The sequence below is a fragment of the Heteronotia binoei genome, chromosome 15, assembly GCF_032191835.1.
Source record: "Heteronotia binoei isolate CCM8104 ecotype False Entrance Well chromosome 15, APGP_CSIRO_Hbin_v1, whole genome shotgun sequence".
NCBI lineage: Eukaryota > Metazoa > Chordata > Lepidosauria > Squamata > Gekkonidae > Heteronotia > Heteronotia binoei.
The window spans coordinates 24,843,662-24,858,159 of NC_083237.1; the positions used below are offsets into that span (position 1 = coordinate 24,843,662).

The 14,498-nt window shown below is 43.2% G+C and overlaps 1 protein-coding gene across 2 annotated transcripts in view; it reads right to left on the reverse strand.

The window, feature by feature from the left end:
• Window positions 1–6,686: 6,686 nt before the first annotated feature.
• SHISA7 (shisa family member 7) overlaps window positions 6,687–14,498 on the reverse strand; it is a 44,476-nt gene continuing 36,664 nt past the window's right edge. The window contains exons 4-6 of one of the 2 annotated variants that reach the window (XM_060256340.1): window positions 13,571–13,636; window positions 11,035–11,187; window positions 6,687–9,924 (exon numbers count right to left, since the gene is read on the reverse strand). In XM_060256340.1, coding sequence (XP_060112323.1) covers window positions 9,305–9,924; window positions 11,035–11,187; window positions 13,571–13,636 — 839 coding nt within the window. In that variant the 3' untranslated portion in view covers window positions 6,687–9,304. The remainder of the gene's footprint in view (window positions 9,925–11,034; window positions 11,188–13,570; window positions 13,637–14,498) is intronic. The other variant, XM_060256341.1, reaches the window with a different exon arrangement.

The following is a 14,498-nucleotide window of genomic DNA, read 5'->3' on the forward strand; positions in this document are numbered from 1 at the left end:
TCCAGGGGAGCTGATCTCTGCCAATTGGGAATCAGTCATAAAAGCGGGAGATTTCCAGGCCCCACCTGGAGGCTGGCAACCTAGGAAAGTGCATTGAAAGTGGATTGAGAGTACATTATTAGGTGTGCATGATCACAGCCTTGCAATAAGTCAATGCGGTCTGTCAAACCTCACATGATGGGTAGGTCCATGATTCTGTTGTTTAATGTGAAGCTACCTTTGTGCAAGACAGCAGAGGGGCTCCTGATCAGCTCTCCCTTTTCTGCTCTTTTGCTGCATCAAAGTTGCCTCTTACAGTTGCTTTCCCACTCTAGAAAAAAAAGATTACAATTTCTTTGTTGGAAGCAAAGCAGATGGAGGCAAAATTGAGCCAATAAAAGGCAGGGTGACAAGGAGCAAAGAAGTCCTTCCAACTCCTGGTCCTCTGTTCCTGATTTCTGCCTCCAAGTCTGTTTCTTATTTTAAAAAGGGTGTATGTGTAAGTAAAGACTCCCTGTTATGTGTAGTTTCTCGCATGATAGCTTGTTCTGCTTGTGATAATATTACTTTCGTCATCAAAGTTAGGATGCTGAAGGCCATGGCTGCAATCCAAAGCTTCCCCAGCCAGGATTTGGGGGCCCCAATCCAAAAGGCAGCAAATTGTATAACGGGGAGCAGTTTCCAGCAATTAAAAAAAAGAGAGAGAAAGAAGCAGACTTTGCATATTAGGGGCTGGAGAAAATATTTGTAAACGTCAAAAGCAAAGTACTGATTTCAAATGGGATTTTCCGAAATTTCAGACTACTGAGATAGCAACTGGAAGAACAAACTGAATGAGAGAACAGACTGGAATGTAAGTCTGCTACATAATAACAATACTTGGCATTCAGTGTTCACAGACATTATCTTGTTGTGTCACCTTCACAACAACCCAGAGAAGCAGGCCAGTATTACTAGGGGAGTGGCTGAGGGTGAGAGAGTTGCATGTCTGTGCTGCTGAGTTTGTAGCTCCAGGATCAGAGCTCATTTCTTTGCCACTAAGCTACCTCAGCTCCATTTGCGCTGTAATTGGTTCATGCTGTGAGAGACCTCTCACAGATCCAAGCCACATAGATAGGGGCAGACTTTCTAGGCCAAAGTTTTCATGTTAACTCCCAAGTGCCTCATGTACAAAACATCCAATATGGGACATCAGTTTATAATGCCTCTTGCCAGTCCTCCGTGGCACTTATCTCTCTTTGTCAGGTGTTTCTGGGATTTGCTTTCACTTAATTGCCTTGTATTCTGAGGGTCACATGAGCTTCACATATTACTATTTTCCTGTCCTCAAGTAATCTCTGTACTGCATTATCAGAAGTATAGCACGATTTTTTTTGTATACCATGTATGCCAGTTGAGGACTGCACCAGAAAACTGTGGCTGTAAACTTTAGCTTACCTATGTAGACACATATATACATCATGAAGGGAAAAATAATTGATTGAGAAGATCCTTCTCCCACATTTTTATATTTGTGACTTGAGAAGTGTGCTATAGAAAGATCCAGCACACAAACGTTCATGTATGGAATTGCACACAACTTTTTTGGGTTCAGAAACATACTTTTCAGCCAACCAATGATTACATCTGTCTCATCCCACAGATGGGGTGGGAGGAGTGTCTGATGCACCCAGGTCTGGGTTTGCAGGTATGACAATGTTTATGGCTTGTATAATCTTTTGTTATGTGGTATAAGAGTGAAAGAGACATCCGGGACCCCCCCAAACAGTCTCTGTTCAAAATATACATATAATACCTATTTCTTCTTCTCTTTTATTTGTAAAAAAACCTTAACAAAACAGAATGCCTAACCAAAATCACAGCTGTTGAAGAATATGCATGCCAACAGGAAATGGAAGTTCTCCAGAACTTTATCACAAAATGAAAAATCTCTCAACCTGCCAGTGGAAGTAGCAATAAGAGTGTGAACTACAACCCCAAATGGAGGAGAATCAACCCAACTTGAGAAGGAAGAATATAACAAATCAATGTATAGAAGAAATATTGCAATCAATTTCTAAAAGGAAGTGGCCCATTAGGAGAAGCTATCTAGTTCCATTTTAGAGAGAGACACTACCCATCTCTAGAAGACCGAAGATGCCATTCCCTGTTCTACAATGAGGGAGTCATTTCTAGGAGAAATAATTACCTAACAATTTGATGAGGCTCGCTTCAGTGGTACAAAAGTGAAGAACCAACTCATTAGAAGTATGGAATCTCCAACACAACTCCAAAGGATAAAACTGGCTTTAGAGCAAACAGAAATTATACCTCATAAATGGAGACATAAATTTCAGTGAACTCTAGAAGAAAGGATTGCCCTTTAAGGAGCAATCTTGAAAAGGAGATAGGTTCTAGAAAAGGAGTCTTCCCAAAAAAATACTGGACATTCTCCAGGTTTTCACCACATCACAAAAGGAGCATTGAAAAAATAGAACACTACAGTAGAGCAGAAGATGGTGGAGGAAAAGTCCTGTTTGACCAGCTTTTTTGGAGAATGTAGTAATAAGTGCTAGCTGGAACAAGCAGTAAAATAGGAAGCAATTTTGTTAATATTCAGCAACAAAAATATACATAATCATTATTATATACATAATCACTATTCTTGCTTACACATATTTGCAATTCTTGTAACAAAAATGCTTGTATTAACTGCTTCCCATACATTCCCATAACAAAGAGTTGCACCCAAGGCACACACCTTGAACAGTCAACATCTCCTTCACATATATATTCCTCTAATAAGTGTTTACTTAAATGTTGCAGCCAAAACTATGGCCACTGATCTCGTACATGCACCTACAAGTCAAACACAACATGGCCTCCCATCACATGGCACATCCTTCTAAATCCTTATCTCCCTCAAGGTGGCCTGAGCACTTGCTACAGCAGGCCCAACATTCTCCCTGATCATCAGGGCTTTTTTTGAGCAGGAATGCAGTTCCAGCTGGCTTGGTGTCAGGAATGTGGCCTAATGGGCAAATGAGTTCCTGCTGGGCTTTTTCCTACAAAAAAGCCGTGTGAAACAATGGTGATGCATGGGGGCGTGGCATAATATGCAAATGAGTTCTCCTGGGCTTTTTCTACAAAAAAAGCCCTACTGATCATGACTTCCTCCCATGCATTTCTGAGACATGTAGCTGCGTGAAGAGTCCTTTCAAAGACTTTTATGCAGCTTCACAAAACTAGAATTCACAGGATGCTGTTACAGGAGGCCATGACAAGCTATTTTAAATATGGTTTCAGTAAGCTCTGGTCTGGGTGACATAGTCTGAAAACTTCTAAGGGAAAGTTAGATAAGAATATCCAGAATATTTAATCAGATATCCCCCCCCTCTCTCTCTCTCACACACACATAAACCCTATCATTGACCCTTCCCTCAATTCTCCCTAGTTTTTGAAGGACCACATTTACTAACTCCTACAGAAGCTTCAGCATCATTTAGGGAGGTGTGGAATATGGCTTTGATAGTATAAAACTGAGGGATGGATGGCCATTATACTCCCTCTCTATATACTTATAAACTGATAAAAAAGCAAATGTCCATGTTGCAAGCCTCCCAGGTGAGGTTAAGCAAAGGTTTAGCTACTTAAATGGGCATTGTTCCCTCCAGAAAGTCTACCTTTCCCTTATTTCCCCATCATATTATTTGCTGTAGTCCTTGGCTTTAACTACCCAGCAGGATGCCGCACTATTGACATTCATATTCCTCTTGCAGGTGTGCAACTTTTGGACATCTCAGCTGTGCCCAGAAGATTGTAAGAATGTTAACATCACAAGGGCACAGACTTCCAAAATGGCTTTGAACCTCAGGAAATGGTCTCTGAGAATCTCTCTGCACTTCATAATAGATTTATTTTTTCTAGAAGGGAAATAGAAAAATACTTGTCACATTATGTTTTCATGGTGCAAGTTCCAACAACATGTGTGTGTTTCTAACATAATAGTGGAAGCTGGGTGCTTATTGCAGACATTTGTGCCCCCGGAATTTTCTCTGAACTCACCCAGGAGATCAGCAAAGACTGAGGCCCTTCCTGCCTTTCCCAAGTGCCAAATGAGTTTCCTCATGTTCTCACTGGCCTTCTGCTTGGCTACAAACATTAAATAAAAGTCCTTGTGTCAGATGAGTATATGGGTATGATTACCTGGCTACTTCACCATCACCTCTACTTGTCCAACACCCGGGCTCAATCTGACCTAAAGAACTCTGCCGTCTGCCTGTGTTCTTGATCAATGCTATGGTCTGCCTGTCTGTATAAACACAGGCCCAAATATCGCTATCTAACTACCATGATAACAGCATAGGGCACAACTACACTACAAATGGGATTGAAACCCAATTTAAGTACTATTGCTTCCTCCAAAGTATGCTAGGAACTGCAGTTTTTGGAGGATGCCTAAAAGTCTTTGTCAGAAATCCCTAAGCTCTTTGTAGAACTATAGTTCCTCAGGCTCTTTGGCTGGATACCAAGGCTGTTGTAAAGTGAAGATCAGTGCCTTTGAATTGGTGTTCCAGGGACTGCTTGGACACATGTAAGAGGACCTTCAAGACAGCTTGCTTGTCCATCACATCATGAACTAGAAGCAGTGAATGTGTTTTAGGTTGCATGACAGAGTAATGGGAAGGCCCAGCATGCCTACCCGGGAATGCAAGGGAAGGTAAAACATATCCCAGAATCCTCTGGAATGTACAGGGATTCCACAGCAGGGCTTTTTCTTCATGGTACAAAATCTTTGCATTTGCCGAGTGATGGGATTTTGAAGCAGACGGTCATTGGGAGTTTTGTGTCTCCCAGACTTAGGGGTTGCCAATGCCAACTTGGGAAACTCCTGGAGATTTGAGAGTGGTGACTGAAGAGGGCAGAGTCTGGGGAGAAGATGGAGCTCAGTGGAGATGGGATGCCATGCAGTCTGCCCCCCAAAACTGCCATTTCCTCCAGAAGAATTGATCTCGGTACTCTGTGGATCAGTTTTAATTCTTGGAGAATGCCGGGCCTGCCTTGTGGTTGGTAAACCCTTCCAAAATTCACATATGCCATGTTTTCTTCATGACTAGGATGTGTGGGCAGAAGCAGCTATATCCTTCCCTTCAGCACTGTCCCCTCCCCTTTTTAAAGAACCCTGGGAACCACTATTGGATTCATTTGTGAAACTGCATGACTTATCTGTCTGCATGTAAGTTTTTCAGTAGAGTCAATAACAGCTTCATAAGGCCTTCAAGGAGGAGAAAAGAGTGTTGGAGGGGAAAGCTGCTGTCACTTCTGCCCAGCCTCCCTGCTTGGAGAAAATCTGGGATGCACAAAACCCCCCATGAAGTCTTTTTCAAACTCTCCATGTCCTCACTCAACAAACACAATGAGCGAGCTCAGTTCAAAATATATTTTGGTATGATATGAAGTGACAAATTGAATAGCATGGTGGCTGAATTGTGATCAGTCAACAAACCAGAATTAGAAACTATTGTCTGAAGTGGATTGGCAGACCACAGTTTAGGGCAGGGGTCACCAACGTGGTACCTGTGGACACCATGGCATCTGTTAACACCTTTCCTGGTGCCTGGCAACTGTTTTTAGAAAGTGGGCCAGGCTGGGGGAGGGTTTTGCTGAACTGGGCTTCTGACTGACCTTTGGAGATTTGATTAGCTGTACAGATTTTTTAAAATGTTGCTTTGGCAGTAGGTGCCACAACAGCACGAGGATCTTCAACTGCAGGACTGAAAGTAAGTGGCGGCAGCCATTCTTTTGGCTGGCTCTGCCTTCTATGGAAGCCATCTTGTGGCAGTCATTGTATTGCTGTGCCCACCATGCTATGTCAGAATTTCAAAAGCTCCAAAAGGTAGTAGACCCCTGGTAGGGTTGCCAACCTCCAGGTAGTGGCTAGAGACCTCCTGGAATTACAACTGGTCTCCAGGTAACAGAGATAAATTCACTGGAAGAAAATGGCTGCATTTGAAAGTGGACTTTATGGCATTATACACCACTGAAGTTCCTTCCTTCTCCAAATCCCAAGCTCAGGCTCCACCCCCAAAATCACCAGGTATTTCTCAACATGCAGCTGGCAACCCTGTTTATGCCATGCTACCCACATGTGGATCAAATGTTATCTCAAGTTAACATAAACTAAAGTTGATGTGATGTTGAATTGTGCCCAAGGTAGGAGGCAGAAAAGTTTGAAAACTGCCCACCTATATTAACAGACAGCTAAATGTGTTCTGTTCTGGCCCAGATCCTGACCTCAGAACCAATTTGGAGTACAAATCCTCAGATATTTTCCCATCACAAGTACCTTTTCCAAAATCTACCCTTAAGGTACTTTTCTCTGTCTTTAGGGGAGAGCGGTTCTACCATTGCCTTCCTCAAGGTTTTGCATTGAGAAGTTCAGGAAGGAAAAACAATCCGTCTGCCCCTGAAAAAGAAAGGTCATTAGCCCTTGATATGAGTTTGCTGGGGTGGGTGGAGGGGAAGGAAACATAGGGATGGATATGAGACTGCAAGAAGTTCAGTATTTGCCTCCTTTTAATGGGTGCTATTGGGATAAATGGCAGAGACCTGAACAGCCTAACTCTGCTATCTGGATGAATGAGGCAGGTCACATTGGGTCACTTCAGGATGAAGGAGGAAGAATAGCTGAAGCTTTCTCCCAAACTGGATGACAACCTCAAATCCCTAAAAGTGATCCAGAAGCAATTCATTGCACAAATGTGAGCATTTTGGTGTGGAAAATGAAGCAGGCAAATCTAAGTGCTCAAACAAAAGCGCATAATGAAACTGGAAATGGCCACATAGCAATTTCTAAAATTTTCAATATCTCATTAATTTCAGATTTTGACAGCAATGTTTGAAGACTTACCATCCTGAAGACAGTTATCTTTTGAATCTTTCCACTAGAATTCCACCAACAAACTTCAGCATTTGTGAAACTTGAGGTATACAAATTTTCAAATACAAATTCCGTATTTCAAATATAGTTTGTACAAATTGTCTCTCCCTTGTAAGAGCAAAAAACAGAAAGCAAACAAATTTCCCTCTAAACTTGTTATTTTAAAAATATTTTCCAGTAGATTTTCAAAGAAAACAAAATAATGTTTCCTGTGCAAAGGATCATCCATTGGAGGAAATAGGACAAACAAAGTGATTAAATACGTTTGCAGGGAGATGGGTGAAATTTGTCATTCATGGCAATGAAAATTTGCTAAACCCATGAATTGCTGTGAATTTCCCCGTCTCTTTGATAAGAAAACTGCAGTAGTGATTCAAATCAAGATCTCAGTATATTTAGGAATATGCAAAGGAAAACTGTAAATAGTATGTCACTGGTTTTTAAGAAAAAACCCTTAAATTTCATTAATTTCTTATATTCTCACTTCAAATTTTGTTTTTTATCCTGATTTATTGAATGTTGGGAGTACTATACACGTCATCGCCCTTTCTCTTTTGTAGTTCTAAAACAGCACAACTTTACTAAGGAAGAAAAATTGGGATGACATTTTTGAGAGTCCTGAGTGTCATTGCAGTGCAGGGGGGGTTGTTTGTGACAACAGAGTTTGAAACAATTCAGTCTTACTTAAACTACACTCATGTGAACGAGGAGGGATTAGGGCTGGAAGGTCACCCCCAGTACTGAGGAACTAATAAAAAGCACTAGGAAAAAAGTGAAAGAGAATGCTATTGATATATAAAGATATGTACAGGGGGTGGCCCCGGCCCTGCCATATATATCCATTATGGGCAGAGACACGGCATGGTTGTAAGATAACAATGCTATGAGAATGGCAGAAGGCAGAGTGGGGTGAAACACCACGTGCTGCATTTTCTGCTCTGGCCAAACTCAATTCTGGATGCAACAAGACAAGATGGCCACTGTTTCCGATCATTCTTGTCCTGGAGCATTTGTAAGGAAGGAGCAGGGAAGGTGGCTCTCTGCGCAGGCAAAGTACATGATCATGTAATCAGAAGGTCATCATGACCTCGTGCACCAGTAGGGTCAGGTGCCTTGACCTCCTACTAAGGTGCTGGTGTGAACCAGGTCCCAGGTAGTGATCCTAGTCATAAAAGCAGATGAAGCCCCAAAGGGGTGACTTCATCCAAAGTGGATGAGCTCACAGCAGTCAATGATGTAAGCAGTGCTGAATGAGGCCCACAGTGATGAAGTCACCAAAAGTCAACATCATTGCCAAGCCTGGCTACTTTGACATCTGTAGCTACTGGCTGAGTCCATTGTGCTGACATCATCAAAAGTTGACAGGCACAGGAACCTAGACTTCATCCTTAATCATCAAGATTGGTCATATGATTAAATGTTGACAAGGCCTCTACAAATATCAACATGATTCGCCCCAACATCATAAAATGTTGACCAATACACCAATCCAACATGACGGCCTGCAGGGTTGTATCACAATCAATATACTGACAAACCTTTATCTCCACTGACATCATTCATCAGTGACAAGTCACACAATGTTGATGTCATTGAATGTCCACAGTGTTGCATCATCAGATCTTGATGGTGAGGACATCAGAGGTCAACAAGACCCACAGCGCTTACATCAGCAGCAGCAGCCGACAGAGTCCACAGTGTTGACACCACTGATGGTGCCGATGGTGTCTGTTGGTCAATGGAGCCTCCAGAAGGATTGGCGATGCTCACAGCGCTTTTAGTATCAGAAGCAGAGGGTGCCGGCTTCATAATAAATCCACAGGTATTGTCATCAATATTCAAAAGTCTGAGACAAGGCCCATAGCTATGATGAGGCCTGGCAAGTGTGATATTATCCAAAGCTATCATCAAGGCTACATTATTGATGCCATGGAAGATCCACCCTGGTCTTTGACAATCAGCTTCAACATCATCAGATTTCAACAGCAGTAGTTTCAGCAGACATGGAAAACAGCAGCATCATGTATTTATGAGACTTCTTACTATCTTCAGAAGCTGACCAAGATTGTGCGGTAGATGCCCTGTAAGATACCATATGGGCCTTGACATCACATGTTGACAGCATGGATGTCATCACAACACCTAGGGCAAATTTCATCATCATATATTGTCAAGACCTGATTGGTCAGATGGACATCATCGGAAGTCAGAGATGTGATGGTAATATTATCAAAGACCAGGCTAGGACTTGACATCAATCAAGATGGAGGCCACAGAGCTTTAAGGGAAAAGGGGATTCCCCCAAAAAGATGGTGAGCACCAAAGAAAGGGTGGGGTGGAGCAGAAAAGAGCTAAGAAATATGGCCTTGGAAAATCGAATTAACCTGAGCTGGGGAATAGGGCGTCTCACACGGTGACCTCATTCTTGCTGCCAGTATGGATGTGCTGGCCTGGGTGGTGCCCAGGGATGTATTGGAGTTGCTCAATGGTGGCTTGTCGCTTGGTTGCAAAGCCCTGGCGCCGGCTTGCAGCACCCTGGTTACTACTGGCCTCCCAAGGAGCAGTTGTCTTGGGGGAGTTGTTGGAGGGGGGCTGAGAGTTCATCTGCATCATGTGATGGTGATCAAGCATGGGGGTACTACTGGCACAGACGTTGCTTTGAGAGTGGGCCTTCTGATGGCCCATATGCATATCCTGGAAGGGACCTGTGCCTTGATGGAGACGCTCAGGTGAAAGCAAGCGCTCCTGTGAATGCAAGTTTTCGCGGGAGAGGAGGCGTTCATGAGATACCACACGCTCTCGCGGGATAGTGTAGTCATAGTGTGATGGGCGGTAGCTTCCCCCTCCACTGCCACCATCAGAAAGGATGTGCTCCTGGGACATGACCCGTCGTGGATTGTGTGATTTCTCTGAGTAGCCATCCCTCTCGTAGTTCATCTTCATGGCTTGTAAGGGCAGGGTCCCTCGTGTCAGTTCAGCAAGATGCCTCCGCTTGACATAGAACTCATCCAAGTCCTTCTCAGCTGCTGAGAGATAGGGAAATAAGTGAAACGTCATTTCATGGTGGATGGACAGCCTGGTGGATGTAAGAGACAGAGGAACAGAAAGAAATTTTAGGGAGACAGATGCTTGGACATACATAAGTAGAGGGACTGATACTGAGAGAGACAGAGAGCATTTGCGTGTGTGGGGCTTCAAGCCAATCTTGCTTCAGTTGGTAGTATGGACAGTGGCCGGATCACCTAGTTGAACTATGACCAGGGGCTCAAAGTATGGCTGGGGCTCAACAGTCAAAACCACTACTATTATTTTCTATCAGCTATAAAGACCAAGCCAACCATAACTATTATAAGATAATGCCTAGACTCCTCATTGGAAAATTTCTGGAGATTTAAGGGGCAGGGGCTGGAGAGAACATGGTTTGGAGTTGGGAGGGAGCTCAGCAGGGTACAGTCCACCCTCCAACATAGCTGTTTTTCTCCTGGGGAACTGGTCTCTGGAGATCAGATGTAATTCTGGGAGATCTCCAGGCCCCACTTGGAGGCTGGCAGCCTGACTGCACATGTTCTTCCTTCTCTTCTGCATTAATAACTAGGTGGTTAACAAGGCCAGGTGGCCCAGACCAGGTAGTAAATGGGGAGGGGCTGTGGCTCAGTGGCACAGCCTATGATTTGCATGCAGAAGTCCCAGGTCCTGTCCCCTGCATCTCCAGTTAAAGGGGTTGTTGGGTAGTTGGAGATGTGAAAGAGCTCTGCCTGAGGCCCCAGAGAGCCATTGCCAGTCTGAGCAGACAATACTGACTTTGATGGACCAGTAGTCTGATTCAGCATAAGGCAGCTTTGTGTGTTCATAGCATGAACATTCTAGAGACGTCTACAACATAAATAGCCCAACAGAGTCTCAAAGCAATTTAAGCCTCACGGGTGAAAATGCTCTGAAGGGGAAAGGAATGAATGCACAGCTAAAGCAGTGATGGAGAGACGTAAAGAAAAGGATTGGAACTTCTGTCAGCTGGAGGATGGGATGCCCTTACCCAGTTCGTCTGCTCTTGTCTCCTCAGCCCCAGAGAATGGCCTTGAGATAGATCAGCCCCCCCTCATCTTCTTTGTGTACTATTCTTAAAGCCCATGACTTACCCAAGCGTTTGAGTGAGGAATAGCGATTCAGTTCTGACTTGACAGCTGTTTCGTAAGACGGTGGCAGGTGGGAGAGGTTGTGGAAGGAGCGAGAGCAGCTGAGGGTGTTGTACTTCCCAGTGGAGTGGCTGGGGGTGTGGTTCATATGCCAGTCTTTGGGGGAAGAACAGGGAGAGAGAGAATTGTATCATTCCATTGCATAACTGCATTACATCCCTGCTGAGCTTCTTCCCCCTCCCCTAACACCACCCTCCCCAGGCTCCACCCCCAAATATCCAAGGGTGGAGTTGGCTACTGTAGTGAGCCTTGTCTCAGCCATGAAGCCATTTTCCCACCTTCTCAGAGTGGCACATACACAGGATTGATCAGTTAGCTTTTGTAGCCATCATGAAAAATCTTCCCACCCCCTCAGATAATTTTAAATGTGTAAAAAAAAATCTCAATAACATGCAAAATAAGCATATACACTTTAAAAAGAGAGAGAGAGAATTAAGACACCAGCATTAAAGGGAGGAACATGACAGCCTATAGTCTGGAATTATAGAAATAGCAGGCTGCCATTGGGGGTTCATAAAATATTTTAATTATGCTGTTTTAAGGTTTTTAACTTTGTAGTATGCTTTATTACTGACGTAAATCAGCCAGAACCCAGCACTAGTCAGGATGGGACAATTAATCAAATTTAATAAATAAATAAATTTATTAATCAAATTTAATAAATAAATAATGCCCCACATCCATTCCTGCTATATGCAGCCTAACCTGGCCCTAAGCAAGCAGCAGAATGAAGTGGTAGAGGGGGCTGTAGCACTTCAGACTGCAGGAAGAGAAATCACATTTTGAATGCCTCATCCACGTAACAATTCCTTGCAACTAGAATTCTAGCACACCAGGGGCAAAGGCTCTAGATCAATCCTTTGCATATTGTGCTAATTTTCAAAAACAGGATCCTGCACCTGTAGTTTGAAATGGTACCATTCATTCTGCTACCTCAGCAACATTACCACCTCACTCTGTTGCAAATGAAGGCCGACTTCTGCCTCAAAGCAGCATTTACTAGGAAAGAGAGTTGGAAGGTACGATATCCGCAGATGATTCAGTGGGTGATAACTTTCCCTTAAGGACTATGGCTTCACCCTTTGTATAATTACTCCTGTTCCCTTTGTTAGGGCAACTCCACGCTTCTTACACCAAATGCATTTCCCACAACAATGATATACAGCATGAGGATGCACAGATATTATAAGGATCCCAGATACACAGATATCATAAATATGCTGCCACATTTTATACACCTGTGGCAGTAAATACTTGCAGAAGACACATTTGTTTTGTAAGGTGTGGAGCTGCTCTGAACAACACACTTACCCACAAAAGTTCACACCACAGTGGTGATGGAAAGTGCTGACAAGTGGCAGTTGACTTACAGCGACCCTGTAGGGTTTTCAAGGCAAGAGACATTCAGAGGTGGTTTGCCATGGCTTGCCTCTGCCTTGCAACCTTGCTTAGCTTCCAAGATCTGACATGATCTGGGTAGCCCCGGTAGTAAATTAACTTATTTCTAAGGTGCCACATTCATTTTGTTTTTTGTCTGTTACTTGACAGATATAGTTACACTTCTAAAGTATAAATCTGTCATGCCAACATATTACTTCCCCCCACTTTTGCCATCAAGTCACAGTTGACTTATGGCAAGAGAAGGTCAGAGGTGGCTTGCCATTGCTTGCCTCCTCATCACAACTCTGGACATCCTTGGTTGTCTCCCATCCAAGTACTATGCAGAGCCAACCTTCCTTAGCTTCTGAGATCTGATGAGATGGGACTAGCCTGGGCCAACCAGGTCAAGGCCAACATATTAATAGGGATAAGCTATTTTATTTTTACTGTTTATACTGATTAATACATATTAGTTACATCAAGGATTTTGTAGGTCTATAAAACAAAGTGAAAGCCCAATGGCACCTTTAAGACCAACAAAGTTTTATTCAGGGTATAAGCTTTCATGTGCAACACACACATTGCATAAAACTTTGTTGGTCTTAAAGGTGCCATTGGACTCTCACTTTGTTCTATTGCTTCAAACCAACATGGTTACCCCTCTGGATCTATTTGTAGGTCTATATGAATTGTGAATGCAAGCTGAACAATTTTTAAACATAGTTTATACACACCATCAACATCCCTCCTGCACCTAACATAAATATTTATTTATTGGCTTCACTAATTTCTCCTCAATGGGGTCCTGAAGTAGCTTATGTCATTTTCTTTTTATCAGTTTTAGTATATGTAGAATGCTGATTTACTGAAGTAGGAATAGTGTTGACAAATGCATACATTTCACGGGGGAAATCTTGCACAGAGAAACAGAAAATGACACCAAAATCAAGAATCACAGATTCAATTCTGCAACACACCCCACCATGCACCCCAGTGAAGCAAAGTGGAAGCAGTTTTCAGGTTGAAACAATAGGAATAAGAAATCCAAAACCATCCCTACATACTCCTTCAGAGGTAATAAGCAACTCTCTACACTTACCCAAAGTGGCAGTATGATGCTTGGGGCTGCTGGCATTCAAGTGCATGTAATTGTGATGCATGTTATCTGCAAGGCAAAAGAAGAGAGGCTTTCTCACTTATCAAAACCGCAACAATAGAGAGTATCAAAGCAAATAAAGAAAGTGAATCAAAATGGAGCTAGTGAATAAAGGGGGATTTCCTCCCAACCTCTTTCCATAGTCTAGCACTGGGGAGGGGAGATTTTTCACTAAAGGGAACTGCATCATAGGGTTGCTAACCTCCAAGTGAGGTCTGGAAATCTCCCAGAATTACAACTGTTCTCCAAACTACAGAGGACAGCTCCCCTGGAGGAAATGGCAGCTTTCCAGGGTAGACTCTATGGCATGTACCCCATTGAAACGACTCTCTTCCCAAGTCTCTCCTTCCCCAAGCTACACCCCCCCTCCCAAATCTCCAGGAATTTTTTGACCCAGACATCAACATCAACAAATCACTCCTTCAAAACATTGTGTCATTAACACAGGGAATTAACTCCCACCAAATGTGTAGCCATTGCCAGAAATGACTGCAAATAGGGATCAGACAAATTCATGGAAGGTAAATGTCTATCTATTAGCCATAATGGCAAAAAGAACCTCCAGATTTAGGGGCAGTGTACCTGAACAGCTGTTGGTGGGAAGCAACAGCAGGGGATAGCTTTTGCCTTCTGGGCTTCCCAGAGGAATCTGTTCAGCACTGTGGAAAGCAGAGTTCTGGACTTAGATAGGCCCATGGTCTGACCCAAAAGGGTGATCCTTAGAAATGCTGGAAGATCTGTGACTGGACCTTCATAATATTTTTTTTAAAAAATGGAAAGAGCAGGCTCTGATTTTGATCTCTTTTAGAGTGAAAAGTGGCCCAGGAGAGGAGGCTCCACTGACAACAGCATGGGTGGAAAGGTTGAAATC